Source organism: Hippocampus bargibanti, linkage group LG07, assembly GCF_051943395.1.
Source record: "Hippocampus bargibanti isolate YZ-2025 linkage group LG07, ASM5194339v1, whole genome shotgun sequence".
Taxonomy (NCBI): Eukaryota; Metazoa; Chordata; class Actinopteri; order Syngnathiformes; family Syngnathidae; genus Hippocampus; species Hippocampus bargibanti.
The window spans coordinates 14,932,181-14,957,184 of record NC_142740.1 but is presented as its reverse complement, the minus strand read 5'-3'; the positions used below and the strand labels follow the sequence as shown (position 1 = coordinate 14,957,184).

Here is a 25,004-nt window from a genome sequence, read left to right as displayed (position 1 = left end):
AGTCAGTCGTCTGTCCACTCGGTGTACTTTGAGTTAAAGTAAAAAACTAAAATACATAATACAAGCCTCCCAGAAATGTTTCGTGTGGCCCTATATGAGATTCTAACCACTTATATGAAATATAAAATATACATTTTGCATTATTAAACAACAAACAGTGCACAAAGTGCAGGTTTTATTGTTTTTTCACTTGGGGTTGGCATCCTCACATTAAAAAAAATCTCTGACATTTTAAGAGGGCTTTAAAAGGTGGGGTCTAGCCTCTGGAGTGGATGTGGGAGTCAGCAAATGTGAGTGTCTAGTTGCTTATTGTGAGCTCAAGTTAGTGACAGGCTATCAATCGGGAGCCAGTCTGCGTGGTGACTGCCTGGGCATCAATTGTGGCTTTAGCAGCTCATGTATTAAAGTGCTTGAACAAGCCATTTCTTATTTTTTTTTTTCATAACCGTGTGAAATGATTCCAAACATTGGACATCCTGTCTTTCACACCCTTGCTCCATTTTTTAATGCACCGAGAAGTCGGTGCATGAGTCTGCAGGAGCATTTCGTGCTTGTGCAAAAATCAATGCAAACCTTGAAGGAGAGATTTTGCTGCGGGTTATTTAAAATTATCATTGCACCCTTAGTTGAAACAATTCAAATATATTGTACACAACAGTAATGTACCACAATTGTGATGTAAAAAAAGTTAGTTGTTTTGACTCTCATCTTGCAACATTTCTCCTCAAAATAAATAGCTTCAAGGTGATTTGATTTTGTTTTTTCCCCATTTTTTTCAAATGACAGCGGTAATATTTTTTTCCTACTTTCATGGCAGTTAAGCAAGTTATAATTTTATATTAATTCAGATACTGTACAATGAAAAAACATTTTTACTAATACTATATTCATTGGCAATCCTTTCAACAGTTCATGTTAACTTGTTTTAAAGGACAACCGACAACATTATTTTTGTTTCCTAACTGACATCAGAAAAACGTTTTATAGCATCTAAAATACCCAAAACACGCAAGCTGATATTTTTAGTCAAATGCAAAACAACAATAAAAATGACTTCAAGTGTCCCAAAACTACTTCAAAATGACCTCAGAAAGTTTCAGTTTCAGAAGGTCCCGCCCCCTTGTTCGTGACATCACGCCAGGACGTCTTCCCTTGCTCGAGAATCAAAACAATGGCTTATGATTCGGAGAAGATGCTTTCTTGTTACTCATCCAGTTATGAATATGATTCAAATAGTTCTGAAGAGGAAAGCATAAATGTTTGCAATCGATTGAAGAAGTCCTTGCGTCACATTTTGAGGCGTCTGGACTCCAATGTAGCACCCAGAAAATGCACTAGATGGCGCCCAAGCTCCGTTGGAAATGGGCTGATTTGTCTGCCTGGAATTTGTGTCAGCTAGTGTCAAATAGTAGTCTTGGTGCAACACACAACGATTCACCATCACGTTATTTCTGTTTTTTCCTTCTAATTTCGGCATCAACATGGATCAACACGAAGTTTTCAGACCAAACAAAGTACCCAAAATGCATTGTGTGTCGCTTTCTCAGTCAGGGGCGTTTCAGACGTGACGTTACATCAGGCATCGTCATCAACTCGAAAATAGGACTTCCTGAATATTCAGTAGGAGTCTTAACATTTGAAGTGATTTTACAAATTATGGACACAACTTGTCAGGAGGCGTCGGTTGTCCTTTAAGGCACTGGTATCAAACAAAAGGCCCGGGAGACCGATCTGGCCCACCACATCATTTTATCTGGCCCGCAAAAGCAAATCAAACATGTCAACTTCCATCATGCTTGCTAAAATCCCCACATTCTCATATGGAATAAACAAGGGACACATTGTGAGCATTTCCTATAACCAATGACCTTATTACTGTAACAAATAATAGTTGAATAAACTGTTATTAACTTTTGTTTATTTGTCATGTTTGTTTGTCATAACGGCCTTTCAACGGTTACTAAAATGTGGCCCGCGACAAAAATGAATTTTGCAGCCTCGAAGGATGTGAAATACCAAAAACACAATCTTTCACCTTAGTGAAAAATAAAAAGCTGAAAATGTGGGTTTGGGCAACCATACTGCAATGGCATAATGCAAGAAAAGTGTGTCAGGCTCGTGCTAAGCGAGACACCTCCGAGCTCAGCGTCATGCTAATCGAGTTGTCAAGCAGAGCGGAACAGAGGCTGCAGTGTTACTTGTCCAGCGGCAGACGTGTACCCGGAGCTGGTTCGTCTATTCCTAAAAGTGGGCCCTGCCGCGCAGAGATAAGGCTTGAATTCCAACTGCTCTGATGCTAATCTGGCTCCTTCTGCAGTGCACAGCCAACACAAGCGCTAATCCAGCCTCACTCTCTCTTCTTAATCCAAATTCCATTTTTTTTTTCCTTTTTTTGTTCAAGTCACACATCATGCATGTTTCTGCAAGTGCATCTTTCGAAAAAGGCTTCCGGGAGGTGATCTACAGTCCATCTCTGCAGAAAAGCATGTGAAGGCTCAAGTTTTCTCGTCATTTCTCCACCCATGTGTTATCCAACAAAAGTAGTCTTTCACATCTTTTACTTTTGCCCCGGTTTCCCAACACAGTCACACGTCTTCTTTCCCCCTCAGCGCTTGGGCAATCTTTTGATCAAATGAACATAATGTGACAGGCAAATTGCCGGACTGCATGAAGAGGCTGTAAATTACAGCACTTGTGTGCTTAAGGAAGAATGAGAGGAGGCGCATATCATTAGCAACCAATCTGCCCAACGCAGTGGAAACCAGCGAAATTAGTGCATGGAAAAATAAATAAAGCAAACATAACTCACTTGCCATAACATAAAATCGAATAATGTGTGACTGTCATGAAGCCTTGCGGCTGTTTTCTCCATATTAAAAAAGCAAAGTCACTACTTATCACATGAGCCTTCTAAGTTCCTGCACGACCATATAAGGAAGTCAACATACAAACATATACAGTGGGGACTAAAACGTATTTAGTCTGCCATCAATTTTGACATTCCGGAGGCGTCCTAATTAGAAGCCCGACCACCTCATCGGGCTCATCTCAATGCAAAATAGTAGTGGTTAAACCTGAGTCTCTCCCAGATGAGAGAGCCTCTCATCCTATCTCGAAACAAGAGCCCAGACACAACGTGGAGGAAACTCATTTCACACAATTGTCTTCGAAGTCTTGTTCTTTTGCTCGTAACTACAGGTGAGAGTAGGAACAAAGATTGACGAGTAAATTAAGAACTTTGCCAAAATTCACCACGACAGACTGATACAGAGCCAACACCACAACAAAAATGAAATATGAAGTCAGACTCAAACTATCATAAAGGTCTTTTCAAATTTCTTGTACCTTCAGACTCGGAAAAATGCAGCCATGACATCTCTGTGAAAGGGAATGCCCAAGTGTGAAATTTAACACCTGATGCTCACTCCTTCCGTAGAGTTGTGTTGTCAACAATTTGTCACTGTCCAACAAGCATGTGATGCCATGTCACTCTGAATAAGCAGATATACTGCCTTAGCTGAATTTTGTAAAAAACAAAAACTAATGCAGCTAAATAGTAGGAATGAGAGGCGTGAGACAACCACTCCACAAGAAAAACACAGCAAACCAACAAGACTCTCGAGGGACAGAAGGTAAACAAAGAAGCTGACAGGTACTGTGGATCTAAATAGAACAAAACTCAAGTGAAAGATGGGAGGGAAGGCAGTCAAAAGAGGGAAGAGAACACTTTTACTCTGTGTTACCAGACTCAAAAGGTTTGTTGAGGCAGTTGACTTATCTGCCACCTTGATTCCAAGATACTTTACTATGATGAAAATACAAGTCAGCAAGAAGTCTGGTATTTATTCACTTGGCCACATTTGCAGTGAATTTCAGAGCACATACAAGACGAACCACGCTCAGGGCTTCCCCCGCCCACGCATTGAACGCTTGGTTGCTTTTCCAAGGCAGACAAGTCAAACAAGTGACGTCACCATTCCAGTCTTCCGATTTTCCCTTTGCCATAACCTTGCATTTGTGCCTCAGTGTCCATCTTGAATTTGGCTTCCTGCCAAAGTTCCTCGGAAGGAAGAGGAGCAAAAACTTGAGCTGTCAGTGAGAACTATGTCGTCGCTGTTTGCAATGTAGGCAGTGGGCCCTGCATGTCAATATCTAAATGGTGTGTGAGTGAGGCAGACAAATTGAGGGTTATGACTTCACCTTCCCCTGGCGCTCAGCCGAGTGAAACGAGCGTTATTCCGTGCTCAGCTGTTAAGCTTGTCACGGCAGTCAACACAAGTGGTCTGACAGGGTCCATGTGTAAATTCACAGGCTATGTCTGGGGCCACAAAGTGAACAAGGAGTCAGCTTATGGTCTGATTGAGGATCCAGATTGTGAGGTCGTATGAAATATTTTACTCAAAAAAGCGTTTAATGAAGTATTGTATACATACATGGTATTGTACATACCAATTATAACAAGATGTCAAGAAAAGCTGTGACCAGAATAATAATAACAAACAAGTACATCAGTATAAGGATGAAGGTAGATTTAAAAGTTTTCAAATAAAGTGAACAGATTTACAGTTGACAAAATGTCATTGATGTCTGGGAACATTCAGCTAAATCGTGATTATCGGGAAGTTTGAAAACGCTGAGTCGGCACAAGTTTGCCTATTTATTTGTTTGCACGTTAGGACAATGAGAGCAATCAAAGTGGACCATTGCAAAAATATTACATTTGAGAATTTCTCCATTGTCAAACTATTAAAGGTTATCTTATCTTATCTTGTTTTGGCAACTCTTTGTCGCATAGCAAAGGTTTGAGCACCTCACCTCCACCAAAACGACGCAATGGGATGCTTGTGATGCTACGGTGGGTTTTTCAGGCTCCAAATATAGCTGGATTACTTCTTTTTAGTGAACCAAAAACCTGACACAATTGTCAAGGATAAAGCTGTTAGCCACAAAGAGAAGAAATGGGGGATAATAACAGTGTTTTTTAGAGGCTTTAGCAACAACTACACTTCACACTACATTTCGATGACGGTGATTCCCTGTGCTTTGATTTGTAGCCAAGACATGAAACAAAAAAAAAAAAAGTATAGCGATGAATATTTTTGTAAAACACAGAGGATGGTATATACAGTACACAGCAGTCAGCTTGCTGTGTCCCAGTTACCCTGCGGACATCATGCACGCATTTTTTAATTGGCTGCTGTATATGCGGTTGGCATAAATCTGCCGACATAAAATATAAGAAATGCAAATGATGCTCTTCAGCAAAGAAGGAGAAACGGATCCCAGCATGAAGACACGAAAGGAAGGATGCAACTGTGTAGCTGAGTGGTGGCCATCGGGGAAGTATTGTCATCCACTAATGCCATGACCATTACTTGGCAATCACGGGGGAGGCCATCATGTCTCAATTGTTTGCTTTCAGTGTGATTCATGTGTGCAAAGGGGTCATATGCGGCCACGTAGAAACGCTTGTAAAATATAAGGAAATATATGAAGTGTCGGAGTGTACTGCTCACTCCAAGTGCAACAGATAGTCAATAAACAAGACAACATCAAGTGTCTGTTGTTCCTGGTAACCTCGCACATTTTGTGGGCACTGAATAAGGTGCATCGATCATTTTAATTGGCAAACAATAATTTGTGAGACTTTGTGGAGCCATGACACTCCATGCATTTATCAAACCACCAAAACATACAAATGATACTACTGTTTTATAACCACCCCCTCCCCCGGCATTTACCACCCGTGCACTACTCATCGATTGTTGTTTATTCACTTCCAGTAAACAACGTTTGGAGGTCACCGTTTTGGAGGTCACACGTTTAACTGGAAAACCACGAAACTGACAGTCCCGCTATGTTTACAACTTTTGGAACATCCTGCTAATTTCCCTGCTAACTAACTCACATCAAAGTATGAAGGACTGCCTGCTAACAAACTCACTTCAAAGTATGAAAGACTGCAGTTTACTTCAAGGCTGGAATCCCGTTCATTAGTGATACAGGGACAAAGATGCTGACCAGAACCAGAGTACACACACACACACACACACACACACGCAAGTGTGACTTAAAATGAAATAATATCGGGTTCTCGCTTTTCCTGGAATAGAATGTGTGAGACAAGCAGTCATTTGTTATGAGTAGAGCACAGAGCTCCATGTGGGATGAGCCCTCGAATCAACGGGCAACCTTAAAACTGTTTTCAATCCAAAAAAGAGACAAGCGGGTACTACTTAGGCGGACATAATATCAGGTTGTTACTTTTACATGAATGGAATACATGACATGTATACGTGTTTGACTGTGGATGACAGCGAAGCGCTCTGGGAGTCATTTGAAAACATTGCATGACTGTCTTTTTTGTGTGTGATCAAAAGTAGACACCACACTCAGTCTCACGTTATTAATAAGTTGAGTCAAAGATGCAGATGGAAGTGTGGGATGAACATGGCCGCAACAAGAATATTTTCACCATTACAATGAGCAGGCAAGAAGGTTCTTCTTTTCTTTTTGGCTTTTCCCTTGAAGGGGTCGCCACAGCGAATCAGTGTCCTCCATCAAGCAATAGGAAAGCTATTAAGTGCTATTTCATCGGAGTCGTGTGCCGTAAAAGCATCTGACAATTTTTCCTCATTGAATCACAAATGCTTTTGGCAAAAAGCAGCCTATATGACTTTCAGGTCAAGACTTGAATTTATTGAATTATGTCACATACATGTTACTAATATGTGAAGCCCAATGAGTTGCCTTATACATGAAATGCGCAATAAAAATAAAGCTGCTTTGCCTTCCCTAAAAATAAAGAATATCCATTCATCCATTTTTGATAAACTTTATCCAGTTCAGTGTCGCGGGTAGCTTTAACCTATTAAAACTGACTTTTTTTTTGGAGGGGGGGGGGGGGGGTTCTCTGGGCAACAATAAAGCCATGCGACTTGCGTCAATTAAACACACAACAGCTGGTTACATAGGCAGGCCGATAAACCCGTTTTGTGTCCAAGGCCACAATTTGGAAATTCCAAAAAGTACTTCAAGGCAAAACAAGTAAATAGTACAAGTACCTTGGGAAGCGGCCGTCCCAGCTGTGAATACAATTTAGTCCAGAACTGCATGAGCGACATGGGTCCAAAATCTGCTCGAAGGGATGGTGGAGACACACCACACACTGACCAACACTCTCACGCACTTAGACACACTCCTGCTTCACACCTTCGGGCAACGGGCTGATCCATGGGCTTCTAATCACCTTGCAGCCAGTGGAACCCAGTCAGCCCTCTCACGGCTCCTCTTTGTTTGAACACAACACATCTGCCCACGCTGGAGGTGACGGTCCTTTCAATCAGCACCACCCAAGTCTAGAAAAAGGCCGCTAGGGTATTAGCGCAGAGTGATAAGTCATAGTGGTTGTGCACTAATAGTTCCTCAAAGAGGTGGCCTGAGAGTGTGTGAGTGAGCAGAGGAGGGGAGGGCAGAGGGAGGGAGCGGAGGAGGAGTTTTCAGGAAATGATGCTTTTGTTGGTAAGTGACTACAGTTACCGGCAGTCGGACCCATTTTACTGTACATGGTGTAACTCAACCGCATTTGTAGTGTAAACAGAATTTCGCTGTGCGACCCGGCCACTCCTTGCATGCCGCTGTGTATTGCCATATTTAATTGCTTTGCTTCACTTTTTTAACAAAACAATTATATTTAGAAAAAAAGGGATGCACTGCCTTGTTCCTGCTCTAATGTAATTTGATTGGCTTTCTTCCCCGTTAAGGCTCATTGTCCTTTGCCTTTGCCAGGTGATATGGTGGAACGTCTATGACAAAAGAAAATAGGTTCACAAATACACCCACAATACACAAATACTGCTCAACACAACAGCATTCATTCCAGCAATATTAGAAAAAAACGTCCACCAAAGGTTGAGAAGTTTTAATATGTTATTGAACCAAATTCGAGTTTTTATCATCAATCTTGTCTGACAGTATTAAAATGTTCCCCAAGACAATGTGGTTACGCAGGTTTATTTGTAGATTTCTGCTGACGGGAAAAGCTGATTTGAAATTTAACTGATTCACTGCCCGCCATTTCAAAGCAGGATTTTCCCAATGTTGCCAGCTATTTTTTTTGACTGATCTTCCAAGAACCACAGATTATTGTGTTCGCCAACAATATACGCTCCAAGCCCATCACAGCAATAAGTAGACTTTCCTCTTTCACTTTTGGCTTTTTAGTAATAAGTAGTTATATGATTTGGTTTAAATAAATAAATAAATAAATAAATAAATAAATAAATAAATAAAATAAACCAAACTCTTCCTGGAAAGAAACACATCAAGGGCGACAGTGACTTTATATTACTTCTTCGGTGACACTTCAAAGTAAATGAAAATAAATATTATTTCTTTGGTGACACTTCAAAGTAAATAAATAAAAATAAATAAACAAAACAACAAAAACAAGACAGAATCGGGGACGGAATAACATGCACACTTTTCGCCAGGGGGAGGGTCAAATATGAGAATTCCAGGTTGTCAGGCAAAAAAAATCACATGATAATCTGTTGACAAAATAATCAGAATCAGAATCATCTTTATTGCCAAGTACAGTAAAGTCTCGTTATATCGATATCGGATATATCGATAGTCCCGGTTATATCGATACTGTTTCTATGCACGCACGGAGAAAATTACATGCAAACAGGGTCGGATATATCGATAGTCCCGGTTATATCGATATTTTTTTGGACTCCCTTGAATATCGATATAACGAGACTTTACTGTATGTAGAACACACAAGGAATTTGTTTCCGGTCGAACACGCTGCACTAGTATCATCATCAAAAAATTGCAAAGAGGATTGGATTGGATTGGATTTGCCTTTATTAGTCTTGCAGTGGAGAAATTTACATTTCACAGCAGCAAAGTTATGAAAGAAATGAAAGTAGAAAAGCAAAACATAGGAGCTGCTGGAAAGGCAGCCACTCTCGCGGCGCCGTCTTGAAGTCAAAAGAACAAAAAAAAAAACTAAATAACAAATAACATGACAACACAAAGACACAGAGAGACATTCATTCTTAAGCACTTTCTGTACCCTCTTTGTTACATAAAGCAGTTCCAGATGAAAGAGGAGTGGATCAAAGCGTCTCTTCACCAGTGGATCAGGGACATCATGGTGGAATGTGCACGTCGACTACAAGCTAAATGTTTAAAGCAAACACGCAGCTGTAGCATCCATTGACGAAAAGAGATCGTCTCACATCTCCTGTCCCCCATAAATCAGCTTCAATTCCATCCAGCGACAGTTGCATATACGCAACGGCGCTCTGCGCTGACACTCTTTCCTTCTTATCGCGGGCTCCTCGAGCCATGTATCCATCCAGCCGCAGACTGTCCAACAGCACTGACCTTCCACTGAACAAAGCGGGGCTGTGAAGATGCTGCCCATTACAGGCGCAAAAAAACACAATGGCCCCAGAGCTGTCCAGCGATGACAGTCGAATGGCACCGACATTCGTCCCTTTCAAAAACAGTACTGGCATATTCATGCTGCTGAAAAGGCGCAACCACTCAGCACAGTCTCCTCCTTGATGAATGTTGTGGTCAAAAATGCTGAAAAACAATCCGTATCCGTTCCACACGACGCACAACAGCACAAAGTGACAAAAGAAAACACAAAAACAAGACAAAAAAAAAAAAAAAAAAAGCAAGGCTCATTAGAGCACTTGCTGACGGCTGCCTACTCGGGCGCCATCTTGGACTCCATACACTTGGACTCTATACAGTTCCATTTGGGCTACTGTTCAAAGAGTTAATGGTTTGGGGGAAGAAGCTGTTTAAATGTCTGCTAGATTTGGTACGCATGAATCGGGAGCGCCTGCCTGAGGGGAGTAGCTGAAAAAGGTGGTGGGCAGGGTGCGGAGGGTTCAGTATGATTTTCCGCGCCCTAGTTTAGATTCTTGTAGTGTGCAAGTCCTCAAGAGTGGGTAGGGCGGTGCCAATGATTTTTTCCGCCGTCCTAACTGTCCGTTAAGGTCGGATTTTGTCCGTTTTTGTGGTGGCCCCGAACCAAACGGTGATGGAAAAACACAGGTTGGATTCGATGACAGCCGTGTAGAAATGTTGCAGCGCCTCCTATGGCAGGCCATGCTTATTTAGCAGCCTCAGGAAGTACATTCTCTGTTGGGCCTTTTTCAGGAGAGAGTTGGTGTTGACCTTCCACTTCATGTCCTGGGAGACTATGATTCCCAGGAACTTGAAGGTCTCAACGGGTGACACGAGGCAGTTGGATAGTGTGAGGGGTAACTGTGGTGATGGATGTTTCCTGAAGTCCACGATCATCTCTACTGTCTTGAGCGTGTTCAGCTCTAGGTTGTGACGGCTGCACCAGAGCTCCAGCTGCTCCACTTGTTGTCGGTACGCAGACTCGTCGCCGTCTTTGATGAGACCGATGACCGTGGTGTCGTCTGCGAACTTTATGAATTTGACAGCTAGGTGCGTTGAGGTGCAGTCGTTCGTGTAGAGCACAGGTGTCAAAGTCAAGGCCCGGGGGCCAAATCCGGCCCGCCACATCATTTTTTTCGGCCCGCGAAAGCAAATCAAACTTGTGAAATTCCATGATACTTGCTAAGATCCTGACCAAAATGTCATATTTTTGGATGTAAACCACAATAACAGTCATTATTCTTGACTTCAGATTTGAAAACTAGTTATTCATTAATTGGTTGTGCGCTCTATATGTAATATGTGGAGGGGCTTAAACATTCTAATGGCCTCCCCAAATTCATAACGGCCCTCAAGAAGAAACCTTAACTATAATGTGGCCCGCGGCAAAAAAAATGACTTTGACACCCCTGGTGTAGAGAGAGAAGAGCAATGGAGAGAGGACGCATCCCTGCGAAGCTCCAGTGCTCGTGGTTCGTGTTGAGGATGATATTTTTCCCAGTCTGACCTGTTGTGTCCATCCTGTCAGGAAGCTGAGGATCCACAGGCAGATCGTAGGGGACACTCCAAGCTGGAGAAGTTTGGGGATGAGGAGTTCTGGGATGATGGTATTGAACACAGAGCTGTAGTCCACAAACAGGATCCTTGCATAGGTTTCTGTGTTGTCGAGGATGTGGTGCAGTCCGATGTTGACTGCTTCCTCCACAGACCTGTTTGCCCGGGAGGCAAACTGAAGTGGATCTAGCAGAGGTCCGGTGATGTTCTTTAGGTGGTTCAGCACGAGGCGTTCAAAGGACTTTCTGACCACGCACGTCAGAGCAACAGGTGTATAGTCGTTCAATCCCGAGGGTGCTGGTTTCTTTGGAACTGGGACGACAGTCGACTGAATGACACTACATGCACTATAAAAACGCATCATGTTGGTCTGGGAAAACCTTTGGAAGAAAAAAACTAATTTTGTTTCTTATTGTGTTTTGTTTTGTCACTTTGTGTTGCTTGAAAGAAACTACTGTGTACGGAAAAAGAAACTCAAAAAGCCCTGCGCACATCGTCATGATCCTGAACTGGACAAGTAATGAAGCAACAGCCGAAATGGACAAACATTGCAATATCTATGGTTAGTCAGGAATGTAGGAACAATCAGTGGGGCCACAGGGAGTGGTCCTCTGCTCTCCCAACCTGAGAGTAGGGACCTATCATAGCTGTGTCCGGCGCCGCCCTGTCTGGACATTAGGGATATATAAATAGGGCCGATACGACCAGTCAGACTTTAGTTCGCTGACGAAGCCTCTTGGATAGGAGGCGAAACGTCCGACACCTTCAAAAAGTACAGATGACGGCTGAAGAAACCTTCTCATCGATGGACCACTCCTGTACGACTGAGAGCTTACACAGACGAATATCTATGGATTAAAAACTCTGCCCCAAAACAAAATGAAACCGAGTCCACTTCGCCAACACACCTCTAATTAATGGGAGTGTCTTAAACTGGAAAGGTGAGGTGAGAAAGCAGAAATTTGAGGACCGGTGATATACAGCGTGGTTGCGCATCTCCTGCAACCAGGAAGTACAGGTGAGAAAAACAAAGTACTACACACACACACACACACACACACACACACACACACACACACACACACACACACACACACACACACACACACACACACACACACACACACACACACACACGCACACGCACACACGCATGCAGGGAAAGACTTTCTGTATGCTCTCTGCATGCAAATGGTTTTGCTTATTGGTAGGGAAAAAAAGATTAACACAATTAAGATTTACGGTACAATAGGTGAGGTGAATGAATACACACACATCCACACGGGATTGAAACGCCGAGTGAGGGAGAAACCTTTTCGAACTCGTCGCCGTTCACTAACCTGTGAGAAATCGCCGTTCCTGGGGAGGTTGAGGCAAGAGAAATCCATGTCTGAGAACGCCGAGTACATGTCAAGGCGCACATCCGGCGTCGTGGCGGTGGTAGCGCTGCTGCTGTTCAAGTGGTATTGCCTGGAGGAAGAGAGAGCCACACAGACAGAAAGGTCATGCTTCATTTTTTTTCAACCCCCAAAATGTTGCCAATTTACATTTCTGGGACACACCCAAACTCAGAATTCAATTTAGAATTTAAACAAAATTTTCTGGTCAAACGAGCCTCAAAATTTAAACCGACATCATGTGTGACGACTGTTTATTTATGTGGCAGCAATGATGGCAAAGTGGAAGAATGTCAGGATTACCAAGGAACAGGAAATGGACTGTGTTGTCTAGTGGTTCTTAGTACGATATGAGCAACACTATTGTTTCCATTTCTATTACATGCCAGATGATGTTCACAGTCATTCGGTGACTGGGCATGAAAATGACAAATGACAGTGTACATAAAACTGTATAGTAAACTGAAGCAGATTTCATCCAGATGACCTAACAGAGCTCTGTGCAATACTGAGAACCATTTAAACTGTTTCAATGAGTGATGAACCATCTCAACAAAGGGAGGGAATATGAGAAATGGATGATGCTTTGTTTTTGGAACAAATTATTTTCGATCTGGAACACCAGATCTCAACAGGGAGCCGTTTTCAATTGGTATAAAATTGTTCAGGGTTTTATTGTTTCATAGTTGAGATGAAGTCAATTTTTTTGCCCCCCCCCAAAAAAAACCAGATAATTTTAATACATGCCTCCATGTGTTTTGTTGTCTTATGCATGATGTATATTTTCTTCCGTGTTATGATTTGAGTTTTGAAACCAAACAAATAATTTCCTGTTCAATTTCTGCAAGGAATAGCAGATACTTTGGAAGAACTTTTTTGTTTTTTTTCACACTTCACATTTTAGTCACAAGCGTGACTAAAATCCATCCATCCATCCATTTTCCAGACCGCTTTATCCTCATTAGGGTCACAAGGGACCTATCCCAGCCGTCACAACAAGCAACCAACCAAACAAACAAACAAACAAACAAACAAACAAACAAACAAACAAACAAGCAACCATTTGCACCCACACTCACACCAAGGGACAATTTGGAGTGTTCAATCAGCCTGCCATGCATGTTTGTACAGCCACCCCCACTTTCAACGCAGATAACTCGACAACCAAGTAAGCTCGAAATAAACTTTTTTTGTTCTGATAAAAAAGAGTGTAGGGTATCTTATGTTGCATTGAATGTTTATGTATTCCAAAAACTCAATATTCTGTGGGTCCTGCCAGTGTCTGAAACTCATGACAAAAAGTTAGCGGACACCCGGGCAGACAACTCTGAAAAGTTGCCTGCCCGGCCATAAAGTTGCCTGCCCAATTTTTCACAACTTGAAACACAATAAGACGACTCATCGCAAAAACATTGTTGCGAAGTATAAAGGATTTTTTAAATTAAGTACCAACCACAAATGCTCCCCTGCTTAATTTATGGTCCATATCCCTTGCTGAAGATTTTGCTCCAATTGTCGTTTGTTGTCATAGTGCACAATGCAATGTTTGCGTTGTGTTGTCTGCTCAAAGCCACGTGGACTCATCTTTCTAAGCGGCTTTCAAAACTCTCAAGTACACTTCCCGAGTATGCAAATTGCCAAACGAACGTTCGTTTGGCAATTTGCTCCGGGCAGACGTTATTTCAAACACTGGTCCTGCAATTTGAGTGCAAATGCCAAAAACCGGGGCACTGCAGTGGACACATATTTGCACATCGTCTGGCAGTGAATGTGTTAAGAGACTCTGTGCTTTGAAAAACGTCAATACCGGAACTGATTAACTGCTTAAAGCAAACCGTTGTTCAGGTGCATCCGTTGTAATGCACAGCCCCATTTGCTTGTCCCCCATTCACATGGCAGGGCTCAGAGCTCAGTAAGGTTGAGCTCTGCCAAAGCTATTTGCGGGTTTTGTCTCAGTGTCCTCAAGCACAGGTCAAAGATCACGGTGTGCCTTAAGTGAATGAAAAAAAAATTAAATCAGTTACCATAAATTTCTAGTGTATAAGGCACACCCAAAAGCCTTGATTTTCTTCAAAAGATGACCCTGCGCCTTATACTCAGGTGTGCCTTATATGTGAAGTAATATTGAGCCACAACAGGTCTCGCAACTACTGCCACGCACTCCACGGACTCCACCCCCCTGTAGAAGTCATGCATAACTTCTACTGTAGCACAATATAATGTGGTGTGCCTTATATTTGAAAAATATTTATATATTTCTATATTATATTTGTATTTTTTTTTCATTCATCAAAGGTGCACCTTATAGTCTGCTGCACCTCATATAAGGAAAAAAGTTTGAAAATATACCATTCATTGGGGGTGCACCTTATACACAGGAAAATACAGTAAATATTGAGTATGCAAAGAAAAAGGTCAGCAATGGTCAAACATACCATTGTGTTGAAAAGAAACGTTTGTCAATGAGGCATAAGCAACATCAAAACGTCCTTGCATGCTTTTGGTTGCAGAACACCGGTGAAATAAATGGAAAATGTTCGCAAATTGGAAATCTCCTACTTGCATGGCAATGCGTTGTTGGACCACAGAAAGAGTCCATGCACTGATTGGGTTTGTTGACGGCTGCGCTAAATTCCGTTTGAAAAGGGACTGACATCTGCAGTTTTAGTGCAACGGTCAGACATGCTGAACCGGTTTGGTTGCTGGTAAATGAGTACACAAGGTGACTGGTCGGCTGTAGCGTTTCAGCATCATGCTGAGCATGTCCAGGCATAAGGCAAATACATGCTCTGAGAACTGTCCATTTTGATACTATTTGTCCTCTGGTGCTTTGAGAGTGCAGCGTGACCAAACTTGCAGTGGCCCAGTGCCTTTTCTCGCTTGTTTGAACGCCAAATAGGCTGCAACTCTACTTTTATTGAGGAGTAGGAGGAGGAGACGATGAGCAAGAAAAATGGAATGGTTCATCCCATTAAAAAGGCACAGCAGGATCTGTTGAGTTCTCCTCCATCGACTCCAAACTATTTGTCGACTGCTTTAAGGCCTACCATCGGGCTCGTTAAGTTTCTCTATGCTCTTTCTTCTTTCTCTATGCTCTTTCTTCAGTACTGCTACATGTTAATTTCCACAATCGCCAATAACATACCTGACGTTTATACTTAACTAGACGTCAAGATTAACAATGTCTCCCGAATGTAATTATGTAACTGTGGGGAGTCTCTTCCAGCTCGAGCAATAATGAAATGTGAAACCTGCATGCCATCAACAGGTTGCTATTATCCATTGAGTCTCGCCGCAGGCAGTGTCAACAAGAGAGAAGGGGTATCTGGCATATCCTTAATTCACTTCCATCAAACGGAGGCTGTTACAATAACAGTTTTGTTGAGCAAACAAAGTACAGAAAGTTAAGAGTTGAGAATCAACGCAAGGAGAAAAAAAAGGCGTTTTTCAAAAAAGGTTGTTTGATTATCATGTGAGATCACCCACTGCATGAAACAGTCCTCGAATCAGCTATTTTTTTATAACTGTAATTTGTTTTGAAATTTTGTATTATTACTCACGGCAAGCACAATAGAGTTACCTTGAATAGGAAATGCATTATATAAATCAAGATGCCTTGCCTTGCAGCGTATGGATGACTTTCGAGTCACCTGTCCTCATAAGATACAGCCACATGATCAGCAGAGTTGTGATGCGCTTGGAGAGAAGGTGTAGGCTCGCTTGCGCTTGCGCACAAACATCCTTTGACAGTCACCTCTAATTCCGCTATGAGGTCATAAAGTCCAAAGACATTGTCAGATTAAAGATGTTCTCAGGGAAACCTCGGGACACCTGCTGCGGCTTCTTGGACTTGCTTGGATTTATGAAGGCATGGATATGAAGCGACATTATGTCATATTTAATTTGTTTTCAGTTTAGACTTGGATCTGCGTTAATATGCTAAATCAAAATTAATGTGGACCCGCGTGAGTTTTCTCCGGGTCCTCCGGTTTCCTCCCACACTCCAAAAACATGCATGGCAGGCAGATTGACCACTCCAAATTGTCCCTAGGTGTGAGTGTGAGAGTGACTGTTGTATGTCTTTGTGTGCCCTGCGATTGGCTGGCAACCAATTCAGGGTGTCCCCCGCCTCGTGCCCGAAGACAGCTGAGATAGGCTCCAGCAACCCCCGCGACCCTAATGAGGAATAAGCGGTACGGAAAATGAGATGAGATGAGAAAATGAAATCAACGCTGGCCAATCAGAGTAAGTCCAGTTTGGGGGATATTCTGTGGTAAAGTCAAATAGTGAACTAAAATGTTTTAATATCTATCTATCTTTCCATCTATCCATCCCAACATGCAAACTCTCCCTGTGTGGAGTTTGCATGTTTTCCCCGGGCCAGCGTTGGTTGTCTCCGGGTCCTCCGGTTTCCTCCCCCATTCCAAAAACATGCATGGCAGGCAGATTGAACACTCAACACAAATTGTCCCTAGGTGTGAGTGTGAGAGTGACTGTTATGTCTTTGTGTGCCCTGCGATTGGCTGGCAACCAATTCAGGGTGTCCCCCGCCTAGTGCCCAAAGACCCTAATGAGGAATAAGCAGTATGGAAAATGGATGGATATCTCAAATTCATTTCTTTTGTATATCCCAGAGATGCTCAATACGTCGATCGCGATCGACCAGTTGATCTCCAAGTTACTATTGAAATCCCTTCACTCTATTGATACACCAGACATCTCATTATTAGGTACACTCTGCGTGCTCAAACAATGTACCTGAACGTTGCAAAGTTAACAAGCTAGTCGTTAGTTACATTCAAATTTTTCATTCATTTTTTTTTGTCCTCTTAGAAAAATCAAGGGGGTAGCTGGACCAAGAAAAAAAAAACTATCACTTTCATACAAAATGGGAGGAGGACTTTTTTCCCACTATGACATTTTCAAAGTGCGTTTGTCTCGTCTGCCAGTTATCAGAGTGAACTCTGGTAATGGCAAAAATGTTGGGCTGTGCAACATCTGTGGTTATACATCAACATAAGTTGCAAGAATTCTCAATACATTTCTCAATAAATCTAATGCGTAGATCATTTTGACGTGGTCATTTCAAAAGTAGCTCCCATGCTGAAAAGGTGTGTGCACCTCTGCACCATAGGTGCACACACTTTTTCATATACCAGGGCTCCCCTGGTATATCCTGTATATCCTGTGTGATTTGCAGAAGGGGTTTATACTTGCCACGGCAACCACAACAGTCATACAATGCTCACGTATTGGTCAGTAGTGTCCATATTCATTAAAAAAATGGCAAAAACATATTTAAAAAACACATTAATAATAAATTGCTTGCATTGCAATTCTTTCTTTCAACAGAACTTTTGCAGATTGTTTGTACAGACTGGAAAAAACATTTCATTCGAGAGCAGGGAAAAAAATCGGGCCAGTGCAGCGATGTGGAGACTATGGCAAAGAAACACTGCAGCGTCAAGAGCCAAGATGTGTTTGTGGATTAAGATCAAATATGTGTGTGGTCTTACTTGCGTCGTCAAGTTTTAATAATACATCATGGTCAACCTACTGGGCCAATAAGCACCGGCATTATTGATATTAAATATGTGGCATATGCTCAGTTTACTTTGCCGATACAGTGTGACAAATGGTGCCAAAATAAAAACTTACTGGTTTCCGGATTGCATAGGGCAGTATCCAGCCTGCTGAGAGAATGACCTCCATGAGCCAGAAGAGGCAAAGAGGGAACTCTTACGAAAGAAAACAAAGAGGGAATTAAGCTACAGAAACAACATGAGATGAATAGGTGTATATAAGTAACTTTGGTATACCTCCATGTTTGAGGAGGCTACAGAGAACAAGCTGGTATCCAGCTGAGGGCCTTCTGGATGCAGGTAGTTCTCCCCGTCCATGGCCAGCGCAAAGGGGAGGGTTGGCATCAGACTGGAGTAGTAAACATGACCACAAGAGGATTTCTGCTACGGCCTAAACTGCCAATCCTGCTCCTGGCTGTGTCCCGGATCGTACCTCTAGCACGGAAAAAGTTTCTCCATGACCTGGAAAAAGAGGAAATTGGGGTCCTCAGGCGTGCAACATTTTAGAACAACCACAGTAAATTCATCAGAAAAAAAAGTTGAGTCAAGTTTTTTTTTTTTTTTTTATAATAAGCACTTCAATATGAGTTAGTTCCACCAAAACAGGGTGTCTGACTAAAAAACAGATGAAATAAGCTTTTGTGAAAAGAAAGTAGGGGTGTGAATCTTCCCACAAAATATGACTCAATACCGTTTTTGATATGTATGACAAAATTTCAAGGATTGTGCGATTTGAAAATGCAACAATTTGGCTAGACTTCCACGTGAATATATTCCGCATTTGTGACACTTCAAATTATAAAATGTCAAAACTGAGAAAAGGTGTTTGAGTGCAAAAATAATCTTTCCAGTTATACGACTAACAAATGCGCCGAGAGCATTGCCGACTCCCTACATGGCTCAAATTGAATGTCTGAGGCTTTTTTTTAGATGCCGTTATTATTCATTCCCAACTACATTGTTTTCGCACAATCATGTCACATTAATTTCAACTACCGAATGTGACACACACTGTTTATACCATAAATACTAAATCCATTAGAGTGCCTAAACTCGTCCCTTGAAAACGTTGCCATTTATCTCCTCACTAATGGATGTGATTTACAAACCTGAATTTCACAAACAACCTGTCCGAGGCACTCTTTGGCATCTACCTGTTGAGAAAACACGCTTGGCGAATACACACGTCGAAAGCCCATTAGTGGTTGGATTCCAGCCACCAAATATACTGTAAATGTCCCATTCAGGGAATTAGTTAACAAACTGCCATGCTCAAATTGCAATATGTACCACAACGGACAAAGGATTCCTGCTTTTGCTTCAGAGTCGAGAGGTTCTGGGCTCAAAATCTCAACTCTGTGTGGTAATAAGATTCTCCCAAATTCCAGCAACACACATGCTCGGTTCAGTGAAGATTTTCAGTGCTTTGCTTGTCTATAAACGTACACACAAATGCTCTCGTTCAAATTCTAGGTTTATTATCATTTTCAGCACAGAGATAGCTATTTAACAACAACAAAATCGTTCTATGCAAAATGGGGTCGTACAGCATTTTAATAATTCTGGGCTAAAGTGTGTCCAAAGTCACAGTAGTCTTCTGGACTATGTGAAGAGTCACCTCTTAAAAAACAACAACAAAAAAGACTGTCCAAAGCATAACTGACTCCTTTTGATCTTTCCCAGCAAAAACATCCCACAAATCATTTCCCATTTGACAGCTGAATCAATCCAATCTCGCCGTACTTTGCAATGCATGCCGTTTGGCGACCACTCCATCGCTGCGGCCCTATTCAAGAGGGTGAACTGCAGCCCTGCACTTATTGCTACCTTAGTTCATTCTTGCAACAGCATACCCCACTCTGCCGGGACATCCGCCAGGGTGTTCACTGGGGACAAAGATTGGGTAATAAACCCTAATAGAGTTCACAAGAGTCAAAATAAGAAGCCCTTTGTCTGTGTTTGTGTGCATGTGTGTGTATGTGTGAGAAACTGTGTTCATTGTGTACACAGGGAGGCCATCTTGCTCTTCACCTAATGTTGCTTTGCGTTCGCCAAATAGGGATAGGAGCTAACATGAGAAATACTATTATTGTGCTTCTCAGCTGGCCTAAAATATCTGAATCACAGACTGTTATTAATTAGATTTTGTCCATGAATTCTTATTAAATATTCCAAATTGTCTTTCAGCTTCCTTTAATTGCTTTTCCCCTGTTGTGCCGCTTCCACATGTGTGTTTTCGCATTTAAGCATTTAACCAATCACATTTCAGCCATCATTTGTTACAAGGGACAGAAATCTACCTAGACGCATTCACAATCAGTTCTGCAGGGCCTGTCAGGGCCTTTTCAGCTTCCCAGCTCTTTACACCACTAACTACAATGGATTGTGGTGCAGTCTGAACTTTAATTTGAGGGTATTTACATCCAAATCAGGGAGCGGGAAGAAATTAAAAAAAATATCTTGCTCATCACCACCTTTTGCAGTATAGCAATTTTTGCATTTCAGCGACAGAAAGTTTGCTCATCTTCTTTGAAAAATTAATGGTGGTGAAAAATTAACAGAGGTGGTTCTCACCGCCTCAGTGTGGCTTTATGCGCCTTTGTGCAAATAGCACAGGAATTGCCAGTAAAAGCCAATCCTTTTTCCGCCTTCATGGGTGGAAAAATGCGGAAAGGAGGTCAATTTGGGATGCAACATCTCAATTTCTCCCGAGACCGTGTATAAAGCATCTAAATGTTGGATCTTCAGTTTCACCTTGAGCTGCCCGGATCTCATTGGAAACAGAGCCAGCGCGGTGGTAAAATCCAATGTCATTGCTTTCTTTTCATATGCTCGCCACAATCCGCCGCGGATAATCAATTTTGATCATTTTAACATCGATCCCAGATATTTTTATCACAGCGGATGTAGGAGGTGGGGAGGACTGTTATCAGTGGGAGGATGAGGGCTGGAACCATGGAGGATTGACTTAAAAAAAGAATAACTAAAACACAGCCACTGAGGCACAGAGGACACATTTACCCAAAAGGTAGCAAGCAGATTATTCATTTTAGAACCTGCATGTTTTTTTTAACGGAATCACGGAAACCAGTTACATGTGTTAGCTTTTAAATCTGTTTATGACCAGAGCTCTGTGTAACCCCCTCTTGAGTACCCCCAACCTCCCCACCTCCATCTCTCTCTGGGTGGCCTGATTCTAAGACACATTCCGGGAGATGAGGGCTAAAAAAGTGTTCTACACCGTAATACAAAGCATACACGTTACTGTCATAACTCACAGCTTCATTGGAGACCATTTTCTATATTTGGTTTCTGCGTGTCAGATAAGACAGAAGTCGCTTACGCCAATTCCATGAGATGCAGAACTGTTGGCTTTCAGGGTAATCTCTATCACAGGGCAACCAACGTGTGCTTGGCGAGGAAATGCGGTTGCGCGCCGGTGGTCTGGAATGAGCGTGAAAAGATGCCGGTTCAAAAAGAGATCAACTGAGGAAGTCTGTTTTTTTTAAGATTCTAAATCACGCTTCACGCTCACGAGGAAGCGGTGTGTGTCTTTCTGTGTGTGATTAATCAGTCTATCATTACTGCAAATTAACTGATAGCGCAGCTAACATTAGAGCCACAAGAAATTAGCCCCGAAGGTCTGTGTCATTTCCTGAGAAATTAAGAACCTAGAATTCTTCAACGTTCAAAGCTGCAAATAATTCACCAAATGCAACTGCTTCCTCACTGGTTTTAACTTGACACACATTCGGTTGAGTTGAGAACTCTGGTTCTTGTGTAATCCAGACAGATAGAGAAAGCGATTATGACAAAATGACCCCCATTCTTTCGCAAGGGGGTAAAACAAAAAAACGCATGGCGTCATCCCGCTGTGCATTTAAAAAGGCACTGCAAACAAGTCGCAATGTCCCCACATAGTCAAGAATCCCAACTGCCAACCATTTGTCACAAACAGTAGTTGTCATACACGTTTAACTAATGTTGCTTTGCTGACTTTGATGGTGTCGCACAGAGAGAAAAAAAACTTTAAAACCACTAATTCGATAGGAGCTAAACATTTCATGGCATAGGGGGCAAGAGGTCTACATCTTGACTCAACACAGGGACTCAAATGCAGAACACAACAAAAACTTGTGCTGGCTGAGTCTTATCGATTCTAAAGCGACAAAAAACAAAAAGGAGTGTTTATTCCAAATACATGCGTAATCAAATGTATGTCTGACTTTAAAACCGTTTTCCACAACAGCTGGCCCAGCAGCTCTGTTGGTTTCTGTCAATTCCCCGCCATCTTTCTTCACCAACAAAAACGATTTACTGCTCAACAACAGCGGCCGTTCGTCTTCCAATCTGCGTGTCTGTCAGCATGGTCGGTAATCAGGTTAGAATTTATCAGGGACCGAGCTGTCTTCCTGCGCGTTAGCTAGTTATGATGGGCACACACCCGCTGCATTCATTAGCTGTGTGCCTGTGATGAAATATTCATACAATGAATGAGTGACTTCCCCAGGAAAACATTGGGCACTGTCGTGCAAAAAAAAAGTCTACATTATTAATTGACACAAAAGGCATTTATTTGCCTCGGAGCAACATCCATCAGCCCATAGATTCAGGTATGATCAAAAACTCATCTGTTCACGGTTTAATAGTTACAAAATGAACATTGAGCGTATCACACGGTGCGCAATGAATAATTAATCATGGCCATCTCTTAAAAGCGCTCCAACTTGTCCCCAAGAGATTGTCATCAATTAGACCAAGTGGCTCTTATACCGAGGCGATGAATACCACGACGCTCACAAACACACGGGGAAGGAGTGAGATATTGCTGTGAGTCGGGACCATTACGAGAGCTCATAATTCACCGCTGGTGGTAAATAAAACGAAGGGGCAGGTGAACCAGGAGGACTATAGAGCCTCAGGTCAATCGAGACACAGAGGGTGAAGGAGATAAGCAAATAAATGGTTTGCAGTGGATCAATGGCGTGTTCTTTACTTGTACAACCACCACTCCTCGGTGCCCCCTCTCTGCACAATATATAGATGAAAGACTTGCTGGATCAAAAGGGAGAGGCATCAAATTAGCGGCCACTTTGCTCCATTTTTTGTTCCGCCCAGAAGGTAAACACAAGCCAGCCTTGCTGGTTTTAGCAGTCTGTTTACGAGTTAACAACATGAGAGTTTGCTTGATGGACAATATAAATTGACCCTTTAAGAGGCGCACAGATCGATTTGCTGCGATATGCGCCGATACCTGTAATTTTGGGGAATCTGTACAATTTCTGTGCAATGGCAAATTGGCTTTTGTTTTTTCTTTTTAATTTGAATGAACGTAAACCAACCCGTTTTGCAACTATGGCTTAGTTTTTCACAATGAAGCAAGATTGGAAGATCGGCGATATATACTCATGGTTATCAAGCAAAATCCGGATTGGTAAAAATCTGAAACAATAGGTCGATCTTATTCAAGATATATACTCATGGTTATCATGCAAAATCCGGATTGGTAAAAATCTGAAACAATAGGTCGATCTTATTCAAGATTTGGTGATCAACCAGAAAACTGAGACTGATGCAACTCTTGTTGAATTGCAATCTGCAAAGAAACCTATGAAATTCAAGTACAGTGGGGCCTCGGTCTACGAACACCTTACCTTACGAACATTTCGGTTTACGAACGTTAAATGCACACGTCGATTGAGAGAGAGAGAGAGAGAGAGAGAGAGAGAGAGAGAGAGAGAGAGAGAGAGAGAGAGAGAGAGAGAGAGAGAGAGAGAGAGAGAGAGAGAGAGAGAGAGAGAGAGACATCGATCGCCTCCAAGGAGTTTTTTACAGATACTTTTATACTGTTATGGGACCGAAAAAGACCCCACCACAGGCTCGTGTTCAGCTGAAGAAAACACAAAACAAAATTACAGTCGAGGAGAAGAAGGAGATCATTGAGAAACACGAACGAGGTGTGCGTTTGTCTGATTTAGTGGCTTAGCGGATATGCTAAGTCCACCATTGCTACCATCCTTCGCCTAAACGTTTTACACAAAAGCTTTATTTACTCAATGCTTTCACGTGACTAAAGGCTTGGCATGATGTTACCCTTCGATATTTGAAAGCAGCATGGAAGAATTTGTGGCCCACATGCATTCTTGAGAGGGACTTTGAAGGACTTGATCCTCATGACTCTGTTGTTTTGGACGACATTGTTTCCATTGGACAGAACATGGGACTCGAAGTGGATGCAGATGACATCGAGGAGCTTGTTGCTGAGCATAATGAGGTCCTGAACAGAGGATTTGATTTGCCTTCAAGAGGACAAGCAGAAGCAAGCCATTCAGGAATTGTCATCTGAGGGCGAGGAGGAGGAGATGGCTGCAACATCAAGTGCAGGCTTTTATTGAACAGTTCCATCCAGAAAAGGCTGTGGCTATGAGAATCATCAACATGATGAATGATAATGTGATGCCTCAGTTTCACAAGACCTTACAAGTTAGAAAGCAACATTTGTCAATTAAGAGCCATCAACGACCATCACACATGTAAATGAAGTTACTTTATTATACAGTGCAGTGTATTTCTTTCATTACAAAACAATAGCACATTTATGATGCATAGAATAAAGTATGTTGTGTGTGGTTTAAGGCTTATTTAGTTGAAAATTATATTTTATGGAGACCTGGGAACGGATTATTCTCATTTTCATGGTTTCCTATGGGCAATTAATTTTTGGGATACACACCTTTCACCTTACATACTGTCTGGGAAGAAATTAAGTTCGTAAGCCAAGGTCTCACTGTATATCGGAAGAAGGATGCTGAAACTTGAACTGCCAGGCAGGAGATCGAAAGGAAGACCAAAGAGGAGGTTTATGGATCTTATCAAAGAGGACATGAAGGTAGCTGTTGTGAGAAAAGAGAATGCACAAAACCGGGTCAGATGGAGGACACTGATTCGTTGTGGCGACCCCTGAAGGGAAAAGACAAAAGGAAAAGAAGCTATGATAGAAGTGTTGAGAAGGAGGGCCTCATAAAAAAAGAAAGGCATG

At 42.1% G+C, this 25,004-nt stretch overlaps 1 protein-coding gene across 4 annotated transcripts in view; it reads right to left on the bottom strand.

Moving 5' to 3' along the window:
* The window catches only part of sbno2b (strawberry notch homolog 2b), a 59,819-nt gene that overhangs the window by 28,626 nt on the left and 6,189 nt on the right, over nucleotides 1-25,004 (bottom strand). For 2 of the 4 annotated variants that reach the window (XM_089001621.1, XM_089001622.1), the window contains exons 2-4: nucleotides 18,203-18,427; nucleotides 18,042-18,121; nucleotides 12,327-12,456 (exon numbers count right to left, since the gene is read on the bottom strand). In XM_089001621.1, coding sequence (XP_088857747.1) covers nucleotides 12,327-12,456; nucleotides 18,042-18,121; nucleotides 18,203-18,310 — 318 coding nt within the window. In that variant the 5' untranslated portion in view covers nucleotides 18,311-18,427. Of the gene's footprint in view, nucleotides 1-7,064; nucleotides 7,783-12,326; nucleotides 12,457-18,041; nucleotides 18,122-18,202; nucleotides 18,428-25,004 lie in introns of those variants that run through there. The other 2 variants (XM_089001624.1, XM_089001623.1) reach the window with 2 other exon arrangements.